Source organism: Dipodomys merriami, unplaced genomic scaffold, assembly GCF_024711535.1.
Source record: "Dipodomys merriami isolate MVZ:Mamm:240054 unplaced genomic scaffold, mDipMer1.0.p SCAF_6, whole genome shotgun sequence".
NCBI classification, from domain to species: Eukaryota; Metazoa; Chordata; class Mammalia; order Rodentia; family Heteromyidae; genus Dipodomys; species Dipodomys merriami.
In genome coordinates, this window is record NW_027206179.1 from 68,449,417 (window position 1) to 68,465,489 (window position 16,073).

At 45.7% G+C, this 16,073-nt stretch overlaps 1 protein-coding gene across 1 annotated transcript in view; it reads right to left on the reverse strand.

The window, feature by feature from the left end:
* Atp8a2 (ATPase phospholipid transporting 8A2) overlaps nucleotides 1-6,773 on the reverse strand; it is a 466,480-nt gene extending 459,707 nt beyond the window's left edge. The window contains exon 1 of the mRNA XM_070003097.1: nucleotides 6,643-6,773. Within this exon, the coding sequence (XP_069859198.1) occupies nucleotides 6,643-6,718 (76 nt within the window). The 5' untranslated portion in view covers nucleotides 6,719-6,773. The remainder of the gene's footprint in view (nucleotides 1-6,642) is intronic.
* Nucleotides 6,774-16,073: the final 9,300 nt, after the last annotated feature.

A 16,073-nucleotide genomic window follows, 5' to 3' on the forward strand; every position in this document is an offset into this window, starting at 1 on the left:
TATATATATATACATCTATACACATATACATATATACAAGGGGCCATACACATATGTACACAAATATATTAACATATTAACTAAAGTATGGTATGTGCAGGAAAGGATTCCACTAGTGAAGGAATTAACAGTTTAACAAAATATCAGGAAGCTGAGAACATGTGTAGTGGGGGAAGGAGGTCAAGAGGAGGAGGGTAGATGAATAGAGAGAGGAAGAATGGACAAATATAATATGTATATATACATAAATATAATATATGTGAAAAATGGAACCAGTTAAATTGCAAGGGTAGATGGGGTTGGGAGAGATGGGGAAGAAGGATGGAAGGGGTGACATTGATCAAAATGCAATATACTCAAAAACTCAATATATATTGAATTGAAACCCCTTTGTACAACTCCTTTAGGATAATAACAATTCATTAATTGATTCATTAATAAAACTCAGCTTCTGGTGGAGTCTCCTGAGACCTAGTTCATTAGCTACACGTACAGAAACTAGCAATGTGGGATTGAAAGGCAAAAATTCTGTAGTATTAAAAATCAGTTATACTTCCTCAGTGCCCTCAAATGAAGAACACAATAAAGAAAATCGAAGAGTCTTAAATAAGGATAATCATTATGCAGCTAAAAATAGCTGATAAGAAGTCTGATCCCCTGGTGCACTCCCTGGCAATATCAGCAGACACTTCCTTCATTGCTTTCTCCTTAGAATATGATGTACATATTGAGTCTCATGACTGTGAACTTAGTATCCAAATGCCAGAAAGCAGAAGTACTCGCTCTGTAGAACAATGTGCCTATCCTCATTAGCCATATCATCAATCTTGGTAATATTGCTTGAAATATTTTCAGTAATCCCAGGGTCCTCAGCTCTGTATCTGGCTAACACAGCATATACAGAGTCTGAAGGCAGTAAAGCAAGACTCTGATATGTTCTATAAAATGTGTACACATTAATTATTTCATTAGTTCACAAAAGATTATATGAGAGTGGAAAACTGATTTCCAAATGGTAAATCTTGAAGTCAAATGTAATGAGGGAAAAGTAGAGGTGTGGCTCAAATAGTTAAGAGACAGTGTCAAGGCCTGAGATTAAGCCCCAGGATTGGAAGGAGGTAATTTGCTTTTTGTTTTTGTTTTTGTTTTTTGCTGATTAACTGGTGATAAGCCCCTCTCTTGGATTTATTTGCCTGGTCTAGCTGTGAAACATGACCCTCAGACTCAGCCTTCTGAATAGCTGGAATTATAGGTATGTGCTACTGAGTATGTGTATACTGTGTATGTATATCTGGCAGTAGTCACTCACTTTTTAGAATGATAGACGACACCTCATCTGATTTCTATTTTTTAAATTTTTACCGTTACTATAAAGGTGATGTACAGAGAGGTTACAGTTCTAATTTTGGTTTTTATAGAAATAGAGTGAAAGGTAACAGATAACTTCCCAGAGCAAGAGACACATAAACAAGACACACACAAGTATGTATAGGATAGGCTGACACACTGAGCCCTCCACCAACCATCTAAATTGACAGTCTCTCATAAGCATTCTGTGTGTGTGTGTGTGTGTGTGTGTGTGTGTGTGTGTGTGTGCGTGTGTGTGTGTGTGTGTGTGTGTGTACTGAGGTTTGAACTCAGAGTCTTAGCTCTTTTACTCAAGGTTGGGGCCCTACCACTTGAGCTCTAACTCCACTTCTAGCTTGTGATGGTTCACTGGAGATGAGTCTCATGGACTTTCCTACTGTGGTTGGATTTGAACATGATCCTCAGATCTCAGCTTCCTGAATAGTTAGGATTACAGGCGTGAGCCACCAACATCTGTTTTGTTGTTGTTGTTGTTTTGTTTTGTTTTTTGAGACTATGTCTCACTGTGATGCATAGCATGGCCCCAAATTCCTATACTTAAATCATCTTCCTGCCTCAGCCTCCAAAACAGCTGGGACTTACAGATATATGGTACTAAACCTGGTTTCACTCCACAGGACCAGGGAGTCATACAGACGTGACTCTTCCCTACACCCGTGCTGTTCTTTACCAGCCTGGAAAGGGCTCTGCTCTGCATTTGCCCTTGACAATGATAGGAAGAAACTTCCAGGTCATGGACCTGAGATCACTTTTATTTTTAGCCCTTCTTAATGGCTGTTAACATTTTCCTGAGTACTTTTACTGGCCTCAAAGGATGTAAATAACATCTTGTACACAGTGTGGTATTATTGACCAGAGGTTTTATTTAGTAAATTGGAATATCCAAGGAGGGAGGGCAGAGACCCCTCTTTAGAGGCACACTGGATGTACATCCTCTCATAAATGTTTGAAAACTTTTCAGAGAACAACTTTAATTGAATCCTTTTGTCTAGCTGGCACCTCTGTCAGATGAGGGCTTAAGATAAAGTATCCATTGTAAAAATTAAATCAATTATTAAACAACTGAAGCCCTCAACTAAGGGCATACTGACCACCTGTAGGCCCACAAGGCAAGTCTACTTTCAACAGAAAAGATCCCCTTGACAGACACTAGAAGGACCAGGATGGTTGGTGTTTTCTGTAATCATCTATACCCTGATAACAACTTCAAAACAACACTCTGGGCGCTGGTGGCTCAAGCCTGTAATCCTAGCTAGTCAACAGACTGAGATCTGAGGATTGGTGTTCAAAGTCCGTCTGGGCAGCAAAGTCTCTGAGACTCTTATTTCCAATTAAGCAGCAAAAAGCAGAAGTGGAGCTGTAGCTCAAGTGGTAGAGCCCCAGTCTTGAGAGAGAGAGGAAAAAACCTAAGGGACAGTATCCAGGCTCTGAGTTCAAGGCCCAATACTGGCACAAAAAATATATTTTTAAATTATAAATAATAACAATAATAAAGATTTTTAAGTACCTGTAATGGCCAGGAGAGGGCAAGAGAGAGGGATGGATTAGGTGTGGGATTTTTAGCAGAACTCTAAGGACAGTTTCTGAAGAATCTGCAGCCATCCAGGGTCTATATTTAGCCGATCCACTTAACTGTCTGCTAGCCCTTGTTGTTAATCTTTCATGTAGTCAAATTCAGAAAAATCAGTAAAACAGAAGGGCCGCTTCAGCCCTAGATCACACTGAAATTGAAATCCATAGAAAACAACACCTTCCTTTCTGGCCCCCTCCCCACCATTTATTCCCACCTTACTGTAGACACATGGCCTGTTTAACTTCCCCTTCTATCCTGTGCTTTGCCAATACATGTCATCTAGAAGCTAGGTAAAAGTTGACCACACTCAGAGCATGATGTGTAAATAACCCCTAGACCTGGAACTTCATGGAAGCACCCAGCCTTCTTCACCTCTCCATCTCCATCCTGCCAAACAGTGAAAAGTGCACAGTATATCTGTGAAATCAATGACTGTTTACAGCCAGTTTCCTTTCCTCGACTAAAAGAACCCACCATGAGCAGGCTATAAGAGGTGCATACAAGAATCTAAGCACCCCACCCCAACCTACAGACACTAGTCTGCTTTTTTAGTTGGGGGTGGATTATTTATGTTTTTCTTTTTTGTGCCTATACTAAGGCTTGAACTCAGGGACTAGACACTGTCACTTAACATTTTTGCTCAATGCAGGCTCTCTACTACTTGAACCATAGCTCCATTTTCAGCTTTATGTGGTTAATTGGAAATAAATATTTCAGAGATTTTTTTCTCCCTGGGCTGGGTTTGAACTAAAATCCCCAGATCTGAGCCTCCTTAAGTAGCTAGGATTACAGATGTGAGCCACTAGTGTGCAGTGACTTTTCCCTATGTTCCTGCTCTGACACTGTTTCAAGATCAATCTTAAAACATCCTCTCTTCAACTCATATCTTCCTCAAGCTCCCATTCAATTTGCTTCTTTTTTTTTTTTTTTTTTTTTTTTTGTGGGTTGTAGTACTTTTTTGCTCAAGGCTAGCACTTTACAACTTTGAGCCACAGCACCACTTCTGGTTTTCTGGTGGTTAATTGGAGATAAGAGTCTCATGGACTTTACTGCCTGGGCTGGCTTTGAACCATGATCCTCAGATCTCAGCCTCCTGAATAACTAGGATTACAGGTATGAGCCACTGGCATCCTGCTTCTTCTTTCTTTTCTGACAAAATTTATCTAAGAGTGTTTCCAGACTTATTCTCCCTTGTACCTACTCACTCTACCAGATATTCTTTTTCCTTTTCTTTTTTTCTTTTTTTCGGTCGGTCATGGGGCCTGGGCACTGTCCTTCAGCTCTTCAGCTCAAGGTGAGTGCTCTACCACTTGAGCCACAGCGCCACTTCTGGTTTTCTAGGAGTTTTTGGAGATAAGAGTCTCATGGCCTTTCCTGCCCAGGCTGGTTCTGAACCATGATCCTCAGATCTTAGCCTCCTGAGTAGCTAGGATTACAGGCATGAGCCACTAGCGCCTGGCTCACTCTATCAGACATTCTTCATCACAATATCCAACAGCATCTCTTCCAAGGTCACCAATGACCTTCACATAGGGCTCAGCTTCATCTGGCTTCTGTGCACACCTTTCTGTCAAATCCATGTTGGCCATCTTCCCGGGCCCTTTCTGATGCCCTTAACCCACCCAACCACAAATACTGGATGCCAAGGACTCTCTCAGACTCCTCTTTTCTGGGCTACATCTATGCAAATGGACTGCAGACACTGGTTAATTCTAGGGCCCAGTACAAGGTGAATTTGTGAATACCTTATTCAAAATGTATTAAGACTTCAGCCAAAGCACCCATGGGCTAACATCTGTCATCCTAGCTACTCAGGAGACAGATCTGAGGATCAAGGTGGGAGGGAAGCCAGTCCGGACAGGAAAATCTGTGAGACTCTTATCTCCTGTGAACCAGCAAAAAGCTAGAAATGGAGCTGTGACTCAGGTGTTGAGTGCCAATCTCTAGTGAAAAAAACAAAAAACCTAAGGGACAGTGCCAAACTGTCAGTTCAAGCTCCAGTGAATAGGCGCATGTGTGCATACGCACGCGCGTGTGCGCACGCACACACACACACACACACACACACACCTTGACATTTAGCAGCTGCACAATAATTAAGCCTCTGAACTCAGGGCCTAGCACAGTTTACAGAAGGGCCCATCCAACAACACTTGACTTTACATTCTGGCTTTGAAAACTCTCCCAGACCCCAGAGTCATAAGCTCAGCTCTCTGAACAACATTCCATGCGGGTCTCTAGTGAGCACCTCAAGTGTAATGTTGTCCAAACCCATTTTTCTTTACCTCTCTCCCCCAAACCCAAGCCTGCTCCTAGGCAGCTCTCGCCATTTTCCAAATTGGTTTCTCACATTGGATGCACCTTTGGTGCTCTTCTTTTATAAGCTCACACCCAAGGCATGCGCAAACACCTTGGCTCTACTTGGGGAAAGAGAGAATGAGCCCACCTTCCTCCTTCAAACTTCTGCCTTGCTTCATTATTCCCATTCCTCCCAGATGTCTCCCTACTGAGGAGCAGGCTTTCTACTCTTGACCTTGGCCTGGTGATCCTTTCAGAAAGGAGGGCATTCTCCCCAAAATGATTGCGATCATGAGTGCCCTATATTACTCAAGTTTAATACACTCTGATCAAAAAGACCAATAAGCCATTTCTCTCTCTCATATCACTCAACTACTGACAAATCTAAACAAAACCATGATGACAGGTGACACTCCCCGCTCCTCCAGCTCCAGCTCCAGCTCCAAACCTAAACCCTGAACTTTCGTTCCTGTCAGAGATCTGCCTTTCACACATGCAAGGGAGAAGGGGGGGGGGGGGAATCCTGATTTTTTTTAATCAAACGGTTTTAAAGATCCGTTTTCAATTTCGCATTATCTAAGCGTCCAGATCACCTAGCTTTTGGCCTAACGGCAGCAACACCTGACTTCCAAGATCATGATTTTAAAACATGTTATATAACTCACAAAGGCTGCTGAGGAAATGCGGGGGAGGACAGAGACTGCATTTGAAAAGTGTGTGTGTGTGTGTGTGTGTGTGTGTGCAACTTTCCAATGCGGTATTGGTGTGGGTGAAGGTGATCTAGTACCTGGTGACTACGAGCACCTGAGCCCCAGGAAACACTTCGAGGAGCTCTCTCTGAGCTGGTCCCTTTGGAGCTTGGCAGATGATACACACCGCGGTGCCCACGGTGCCCCCTGTGAGTCCAGTGACTCCCGTCTGGTGCATCACGGCGCAGGGCGCACGGGCATGCGCGCGGCGGGTACGCACGCGCGAGCGAGCGCGCGCGCACACACAAACACACATCCACCTATGCCCGCGCGCGTGCGCGCGTGCACCTGTACCACGGCAGCATGGCGGGGGGGGGGGTCTCTAACAGCCGCCCCTCTCCCCTCCCCCCCCCTCCCCCGCACAGGGCGTTCGGGATTTGCAGGTGCTGTGGCGTCCAGCCCCACCCCAGGCTCCAGCCCAGCGGAACTGGGCACCAGCTAATCCTGCAGCCGCCCCAGAAGCCCCGGCAGGGAGGGAGGACGGGGGAAAGGGGAGGGGAGGAAAGGGGGAGGGGGAGGCCGAGCGCAGGGCGGGGCAGTGTCACCTCGGACGCCCCGCACCGCCCCCCCGCGCCCCTCCCTCCCCGCCGCGCCCCTGCTCTCCGCGCCGCCCCCCCCCCGCCCGCCCCTCTCCATCCCGCCCTCCCCGCTCACCCACAGCAGAGCCGATCCTCGCCCTTCGCGGCAGGGACATCTTAAAAGCCTTGTCCGGGCCAGCGCCCTTTAGCATCGCGCTCGTGTACCGGGCTCCGACACCCCGGGCGAGCGGCTCGGGCTGCGGGCAGAGCTGGGCGCAGGGACCCCGGGCGCCAGGGCTGTGGGCGAGCCGGCGCCGAGCCGGACTGAGGACTGGCGGGACACCTCCGGCCCGGGTGCCCTGCTCCGCCCGCCCGAGGCTGCGGCGAACTCGTCCTCCGAGCAGCCGCGGCCAATGCGACAGCCGCGCGCCGAGGACGCCACAGCGGCGGCCCCCGCCGGCCCGGGCTGCGCGGCGCACGGGGGCGGGGGACCGGCCGGCGGCGGAGCCCGCGGAGGAGGAGCGGCCCCGAGGCGGGGAGGCCTCCGCCACGCGCACGATCGGGGCTTCCCAGTGGCCGGAAGGACTGTAGGGAGGCGAAGGGTGGAATCGGGTGGGTGCTGTTGGGGTGGGAAGGGCTCTCCGCCGGGAGGATGGAGAAAACGGGGTGCCTCCGGACTGAACCTGTCTGCTACCTATTGAGCTGCCTGGGTCCTTCAGGACTTTCTTGTGGCCTCTGTCCCTTCGTGTCTAGCCTGGTGAGAGCTAGGTCTATCGAACAAGTATTTCCCAGGTGATTGATTTGATATGAGGTCCCGGAGCTCAGAGAGGTCCTGGTCTGCACCACCCACACCCACCCACCTTTAAGAAGCACCTCTAAGGGGCCTAGGCTCTGGTGGTGGCTTACGCCTGTCATCCTAGCTACTCAGGAGGTTGAAATCTGAGGACCAAGATTCAAAGAAAGTCTATGAGTCTCATCTCCAGCAACCACCAAAGAGCCAGAAGTAAAGCTCTGGCCCAAGTGGTAGAGTACTAGCCTTCAGCACAAAATCTCTGGGACAACGACCAAGTGCATGCGCAGGCACACACACACACACACACACACACACACCTTTAAGGAAAGACCTTAACATGCCTTTACACATTCACACAAATACGCAAAACAGCTCTTAAGAGATGAGGGATGTCTCAAAGCTATGCCATCTATTTTTGTTTGATTTTTACCTGTCACTTAAGCTGTGAACTGTGCTTACTCCTTTTGGGCACAGTTCAAAAGAGGAAAAAGCCAGGGGCCAATGAGGTTCAAAACCAGCCCAGACAGAAAAGTCCTTGAGTCTGTCCATCTTCAGTTAACCACTAGAAAGCCAGAAATGGAGCTGTGGCTTACGTGATAAAATGCCAGCTTTCAACATAAAAACCTGCCCAGGCTCTGAGTTCAAGCTCCAGTACAGCACCAAAAAGAAAAGAAAAGTCTAAGCTGTCCACAAAGACAGTAAATTTCTAGCAGGATTTCTTATCTGTTCAGTCTAGACTGTCAGGGAAAAACAGGTATTTCTAATAAGAAGTAGGTCTTTTTTTATTTTTATTTTTTTGTCGGACTTGGGGCTTGAACTCTGGGCCTGGAAGCTATCCCTCAGCTCTTCAGCTCAAGGCGAGTGATCTACCACTTGAGCCACAGCACCACTTCTGGTTTTCTAGTGGTTAATTGGAGATAAGAGTCTCATGGACTTTCCTGCCCAGGCTGGTTTTGAACCAGCCTCAGACCTCAGCCTCCTGAGTAACTACAATTACAGGCATGAGCCACTGGCACCCAGCAAGAAGAAGGTCTTTAGCAAGAAGCTGAAGGAAATAAAAAGTCTCAGTTGTTGAGCTCGGCTTCAAGAGTTGGAGATGTTTCCCCAAAAAGTCTAACAGCTGAGCACAGCCTTAAACTGGAGTTAATCCAAGCATTGCAGGTGTAGAATGTGCCAGTAATGGCTCCCTGGCTTTGCCACCCGTGATAAACCTCTGAGGAATCAAGCAGGATTTTCAAAGGGATTTGAAGGTTTTTTTTTCTTTTTCTAGACTCAATAGGTAACAAATTTGGCCCTAACTAGAAGAGAACAAAAGTAGTACTTTTTTTATTTGATGGTTTTGTTTGTGTGTGCGTCTTGGGGCTTGAACTCAGGGCCTGGGTACAGTCTTTAAGCTTTTTCCACTCAGGTTAGCACTCTATCACTTGAGCCACAGCTCAACTTCTGGCTTTGTGCTAGGTCATTGAAGATAAGAGTCTCCTGGACCTTCCTGCCCTAGCTGGCTTTGAACTACAATCCTCATAATCTTAGTCTCCTGAGTAGCTAGGATTACAAGTGTAAGCCATCAATGCTCAGCTGTTTCTTTTTAATTTTCAAGAAAGACACAGAATATGTTAAATGCAGGATATTTGTCTGGGCTACCATAGCCTGACCAGGGGCTCACCCTGATTTCCTGCAGCCCCATCACAAAACAGGGTTATGGCATTATATGGTAGATCTACTTAAAAGGCCAAATTTGGAGTCTTTATTGGGGCACTAGTGGGCAACAAGGTGTCTCCAGTCCCAAAGCCGTACTGTCCTGAATACAACTGACACACAGCTTATATACCCCAAAACCACACAAGGTGCATGGAATTAATCTTAACCAAGTAGAAAGCAAATCAGATGTGAACACAATCAAAGTAAATAAAAAAACAGCGAACACTCAAATATAACAAAGGTGTTAAATATAAGCCAAAACAAATCAAATGTGGACACAATCAAGGGGAATCAAGAACCAATCATCCAAGGAGAGTAAGACTTTTCTGGAGCCCACTAAGTCAAAACACGTCTGCAAGTCAAAGAGTGTTTTCCAGCATCAAGGTCCATTGCTCAAACCCAGTCTCCTTACTTCAGTGGCTCCTGTTTCCATGTTTCTAATCCAATAACCAAAACTAGCCTGACAACTTTGTCGAAAGGCTAATGTAGTTCACTTGACACATTTTGAAGATCACAGCATAGATTTCAGAGAGCAATAGGCCAATATTTCATTTGAACTTGCATGATCTCCATGGTTCATTTCTTCAATCTGACTACCTTCTGAGGCATTTGGAGAAATTAGCCTGACACTGTTCACCGAATGAAGACTTCAAGCCTATCTTTGAGGTCCTCAAGGAAGTCATGGGTACAAACACCAAAGCAAGCCATGACTGGTGTTTGTTATTAGGCTTAGACTGAATGCCTTTGTGGATCACCCAGTAACTTTGGCTTAAATTTGAGAACAGATCCTTTCCCCGTTGCCAGGGGGAGCCTGGGCTGGAACCAAGGGAGATGAGCATGCCTACCAGAAGGAAGAGGAGATGCAAAATTCAGAATAACAGGGAGTGTGAGAGCACATTTTAACCTCCATTTTTATGAAAGCAAGAAGGTGTGTGTGTGTGTGTGTGTGTGTGTGTGTGTGTGTGTGTGTGTGTGTGTGTGTGTGTGTGTGTGTGTGTGTGTGTGTGTGTGTGTTCTAGTACTGAGGCCTAAACTCAAGGTCTCATGCTCTTAGTTTTTTTGGTTTTTTGGTTTTGTTAGTCATGAGGCCTGAACTCTGGGCCTGGGTGCTGTCCCTCAGCTCTTCAGCTCAGTGCTAGCATGCTACCATTTGAGCCACAGTGCCACTCCCAGCTTTTTCTGCTAATGTGGTGCTGAGGAACCCAACACAGGGCCTCAGGCATGCAAGGCAAGCACTCTACCACTGAGCCATCTTCCCAGCCCTCTCTCTTAGTTTTTTGTATGCAAACCTGGTGTTTTACCATTTGGGCCACACCTCTACTTCTGGTTTTTGTGTGGTTAATGGGGATAGAGCCATAGCTCTAACTTTTGGCTGCTTAATTGGAGATAAGAGTCTCAGATACCGTATTCTGCCCAGGCTGAAGATCCTCAGAGCTCAGACTCCTGTGTAGCTAGGATTACAGGTGTGAGCCACCAACCGTGGATCAATATGATTCCATTTTAATGAAGTTTAAGATGAAGCAAAAAACTGGGGGGGAGGGGGAGGTCCGTGGGGGGGAAGATGGGAAGGGATGGGAAGGGGAAACAAAGGAGGAGGCAACAATGCTTGATAAGAAATGTACTCATTACCTTGCCCATGTAATTATAACCCCTCTGTACAGTATTTTCACAATTAAAAATAAATACTACAGGAAAAAAAGATGAAGCGGAACAAACTGTAAGAGTCAGAACTCAAGGGAACTTTCAAGGGTTATAGAAAGGTTTGGGTTTTGCATTTACTAGGAAGGAAATATGTTTAGACCATTAATACGGTACTGAAAGTTTGGCTTAAGTGTAGAGTACTTGCCTATAGCAAGCATATGGTACTGAGTTCAAATCTCAGTAGTACCAATTTTTTTTTAATTTTAGAAAGACTATCAGACTGTATAATCATGATCTATGAATTTTGCTTTAAGCTTCATCTTGAGCTTTGAAATACTGAAAAAAGAGCCCGGACACCAGTGGCTCACCACTGTAATCCTAGCTACTCAGGAGGCTGATATTTGAGGATCATGGTTCAAAGCCAGCCTGGGTAGGAACATCTGTGAGACTCTTATCTCCAATTAACCACCAGAAAACCAGAAGTGTCACTGTGGCTCAAGTGGTAGAGTGTTCACCTTGAGCTGAAGAGCTGAAGTGGATAGTGCCCAGGCCAAGTTCAAGCCCCACGACTGACTATATATATATATATATATCTCCCTATACTGAAAAAAGAAATTAAACTTAAGATGGACTCATAATAATGTTATTAATATTATGAAATAATTGGAAAAGAAGTCCAATGGACAAAAGAATAAGCAAGTGATTTAAGATTCCTCCCAGCACACAGGAAAGGAATGTGGAACAGTTTTTTTCCCTTTGTTGCTTTGGCTTGAAGCTAACAGCTAAACTGTCACCTATCTCTTTCCTGCCTCATTATCCCACCTGTCGTTTAGTTCAGAATGTCTCAGAATTATTCTCTTAGTATTTTGGGGGGTGGGGGGTAGGGAAGCTCTGAGTATCCTTACCCTAATGGAATAACCCTATAATCTCAGCATTTGAGAGCCTAGGGTAGGAAGATGGGAAGTTTGGGGCCATCATGAGCTACTTAGGAGGTCCTGTCTCAGAAAACCAAGGGCTAGAGCTGTAGCTCAGTAAGAGAGTTCTTGCCTATCATGGACAAGGCTCTGAGTAGAGAAGGAAGAGGAGGAAGAGATGAAGAGGAGAATAAAGAAAAGGAGGAAGAAGAGAAAGAAGGTGGGAAGGAAAATGAGATGAGGAGGAGAAAGAGGGGAGAAATATGAGGAAGAGAAGCAAGAAGAGGAGATGAAGGGGAGGAGGAGAAGGAAGTAGAAGAGGAGAAGGTGGAAAAGGAGGAGATGAGGAAGTGGGGAAAGAAAAACAGGAAGAGAAGAAGGTGAACAGGAACAGGAAGAAGAGTGAAGGAGAAAGATGAGAAGAGAAGGAAGAAGAAGAAAAGATGAGGAGGAAAAGGAGTAGTAGGAGTTGAGGAGATGAAGAGGAGGAAGAGAAGGAAGTGGAGGAGGTGGTGGAAAAACAGGAGGAGATGAAGAAGGGGAAAAAGAGGAACAGGAGAAGTTGTGCAGGAGGAAGAAAAGGAGAAAAGAGAAAGAAAGATATGAGGAGGGAAAGGAGTAGTAGGAGTTGAGAAGGAAGAGGAAGAGATATTATGAAAAGTATCGAGGCTTTGTTTGAATCTTCCTCCTCACCCCACTGAAGGTCGTGGTACACACAAAGGGGAAGCGCCGCTCTTGGCAATCTGTCTGGCTCCTGAAGGCTGCAACTTCCTCCATAAGCACCACAAGAAAGCAGTATTTTCAGTTTCAGCCTGATCAGTAGGCTTGCTATTTGCTTCATCATTCCTGGTGCACTAAAAATATGTTCATTGGATGCCCCATGTGACATTAATGGTCACCATCTTTCCTTCCCCCTATTTTAGATATTCTTGCTCTGAGTTTTAAGAGGAACAGCAAAGGAGATGAATATTTTAAACAAGACCAATCCTGAATTATTTAACAACCCAAATGCTATCTGTTCCATCTTGGCAGAGTCACAGAAGTGCACTCAGGACAGAAGTGCACCATAACTGCTCAGCCAGGAAGTGAGTGTAAATGCTGACAGGATTTCCACCTCCCCCCCCCCCACACACCCCCCTCACCTGGGATATGACCTGTCCCTTCTAGACTGCCTGTATGTCCTGCCAGGTTGCAGGCCACCCAAGAACTGTCCTGGGTTCCCAGAGGCCCAGAAGCATCTTTTTACTACAATACAGCTCAGCTTTCTCCCTCAATCTTCTGTGACTTTACAGCAGCCTCCCTTGGACAGTAAATTGAATATTTGCCAGTTATGAATCCATTTGTGTCCCCTCGCTAAGGGATGATACCAATATACACCATTTCATTTGTAATGGAACTTTGAAAAGCAAGTCTATGCAATATGCCTACCTCAGATGATGGATAGAGAAGGAGCTGCCCATTTTATGAATGAAAAGTAGTGGCTAAATGCTGAGGATCCAGTAGATATCCAGATTAACATGCCAGGCTCTGGTGCTTCAAGCCTTAGTCCTACCTATCTCAGGGGGCTGAGATCTTAAGATCTCGGTTCACAGCCAGCGTAGGCAGGAAAGTCCATGAGAGCTACCACCAGAAAACTGGAAGTGGTGCTATGGCTCAACATGGTAGAGCACTAGCCTTGAACAAAAAAGAGCTCAGGGACAGCACCTAAGCACTGAGTTCAAGCCCCACAACCAACAAAAAATAAAGTCAGAAGTAGCTCAAGTAGTAGAGAGACAACCAGAGTGAAAAATCCAAATGAGATCATGAGGCAATGAGTTCAATCCCCAGTACTGGCACAAAACACAAACAAAAGAGATTAAAACAGAGATTTATGTGCTCCCTGTGGGCAGAAAGCCAAGTCAGGGAAGGCAAGCCCCAGGATCCTCCATGGTGTAGGGTTAAACAGTCTTCTCAGGGGACTACCACTATCTTCAGTTCTTCTGTACTGTACCCCAGAATCACACTGCTGGGACACAGAGTAAGTGGCCACGGACTAATCAGCAGCTGAGCCTACATGGACAGGAAGCAGAACACCAAGGATCAGAAAGGATGTTGGAAAGCAGAGCCCAGCAAAGATGGAAGGCTTCATGGTCAGGCTAACAAATTCCTTACAATCTTTGCCTTTAAGATTTCTGGATTACGGGGCTGGGAAGGTCGCTCAGTGGTAGAGGGCTTGCCTTGCATGTATGAGGCCCTGAGTTCGATTCCTCAGCACCACATAAGCAAAAAGAAAAAAACCGCAAGTGGCGCTGTGGCTCAAGTGGTAGAGCGCTAGCCTTGAGCTGAAGAGCTGAGGGACAGTGCCCAGGTCCAGAGTTCAGGCCCCACGACCAGACCAAAAAAAAAAAAAAAAGATTTCTGGATTACATAGTTTAGGAATCTTTCTTTTCTTCTCCTCCTCATTTTTTTCTCTTTCTTCTCTTTCTTCAGAATATTGGGATGAAAATCAGGGCACTGACCATAATAGGCAAGGGCTCTATCCTCAGCTCTTGTTTTGGTGCTAGTACTGGGGTATGAATCCAGGACCTGGGCACTTGAACTGTTTTGCTCAAGGCTGGTGCCCTACCACTTGAGCTACAGCTCCATTTCCAGTTTTTGGTGGCCAACTGGAGATGGGTCTCAGCCTGGGCAGGCTGATTTTGAACAATGATCAGATCTCAGCCTTCTGTGTGGCTAGGATTATGGGCTTTTTTCAACTCTTGCCCTGTTTTCATACTGTCCTTCTTCTGATTTCTAGAATGTATTGTTTTATAATTATATTCCAAATGTTATACTTGTCCCTTGATGATGATCCATATTCTCTCAAGTTGGCTGATTTATGTCTGCAAGTAAATTTTTCAAGAAGAGTATTTCTTCAACTCAGTAGACATTTCCATGTTCCTAAAATAGAGCTACAGGCAGCTGTCCTCCTTACACACAATCTAACCGCTGATTTTTATGGATCTTCTGTGTCTCAGGGTCTGGGCTGTGTCCCCGAGCTTCTTTTGCTCAAGGCTAGCACTTGAGCCACAGTGCCACTTCCATCTTTTTCTGAATAGTTTAGAGACAAGAAGTTTTCCTGGCGGGGCTAGTTTCAAACTACAATGCTCAGATTACGTCTCCTGTGTTGTTGTTGTTTGTGTTTGGTTGGTTTTTATTGCCCCAATCCAGACATAGTAGCTGCTTCCTGGAGTTAAAATTGTCTTTGGACTTTGTTCTCTCACACCTATGAAATTTCTAGAATTTGGATCTGGTCCATGTGTTGGCCCTCAGCTATGGACTATTGGGAAGTGGCAGACTAGTCGGAGAAAATTAAGTCACTGAGAATATGTATTGAAAGAGGACATTGAGATCCTAGCTCCTTCCCAGCTGTCTGAAGGTAAACAGGACTTCCTGGTTTCCCAGCTGTCTGAAGGTAAACAGGACTTCCTGGTTTCCCAGCTGTCTGAAGGTAAACAGGACTTCCTGGTTTCCCAATAACGAACTTTGTTACCACAGGCCCAAAGGAAAAGGGCTAAGTGGACCAAAAGCTCTGAAACTATGAGTAAAGATAAGCTTTTCCGTTGTGCAAGTTGATTTATTTCAGGTATTTTGCCCAGTGACAGAAAGCTGAGTAATGGGGCTGGGAAGGTGGCTCAGTGGTAGAGCGCTTGCCTTGCATGCCTGAGGCCCTGGGTTCGATGCCTCAACACCACATAAGCAAAAAGAAAAAAAGCTGGAAGTGGTGCTGTGGCTCAGGTGGTAGAGCGCTAGCCTTGAGCTGAAGAGCTGAGGGATAGTGCCCAGGCCCAGAGTTCAGGCCCCACGACCGGACCCCCCCCCTCCAAAAAAAGAAAGCTGACTAATGTTATAACCTACTTCCCACACTAAACTCTCTCTTGTCAATTTTTCTGACTAGCCTATGATGTAGAATTTAAAAATGCTAATTCAATCCACTTTCCTTTCCAAATAGCTAAATCACATTTTGTCCGACAGTTAGGTTTTGTTTGTTTTTTGGGTGTTTTTTTTTTTTTCCATCATGGGGCTTGAACTTGAGGCCTGGGCACTGTTCCTGAGCTCTTTTGCTCAAGGCTAGCGCTCTATCACTTTGAACCACAGTGCCACTTTCAGTTTTCTAGTGGTTAACTGGAGAAAAGAATTTCACAGAAGAGCTGGGAAGGTGGCTCAGTGGTAGAGCGCTTGCCTTGCATGCATGAGGCCCTGGGTTTGATTCCTCAGCACCACATAAGCAGAAAAAAAAGCTGGAAGTGGTGCTGTGGCTCAAGTGGTAGAGCACTTGAGCTGAAGAGCTGAGGGACAGCACCCAGGCCCAGAGTTCAGGCCCCATGACCAGACCAAAAAAAAAAAAAAGAATCTCACAGACTCCCCTGCCCAGGTTTGAACTATGATCATCAGACCTCAGTCCACCGAGTAGCTTAGACTACAGGCATGGGCTACCAACACCTGGACCAATATATTCTTTTCTTTGGAATCTGTAACATTTGCATCTTTTTTCAAATCACA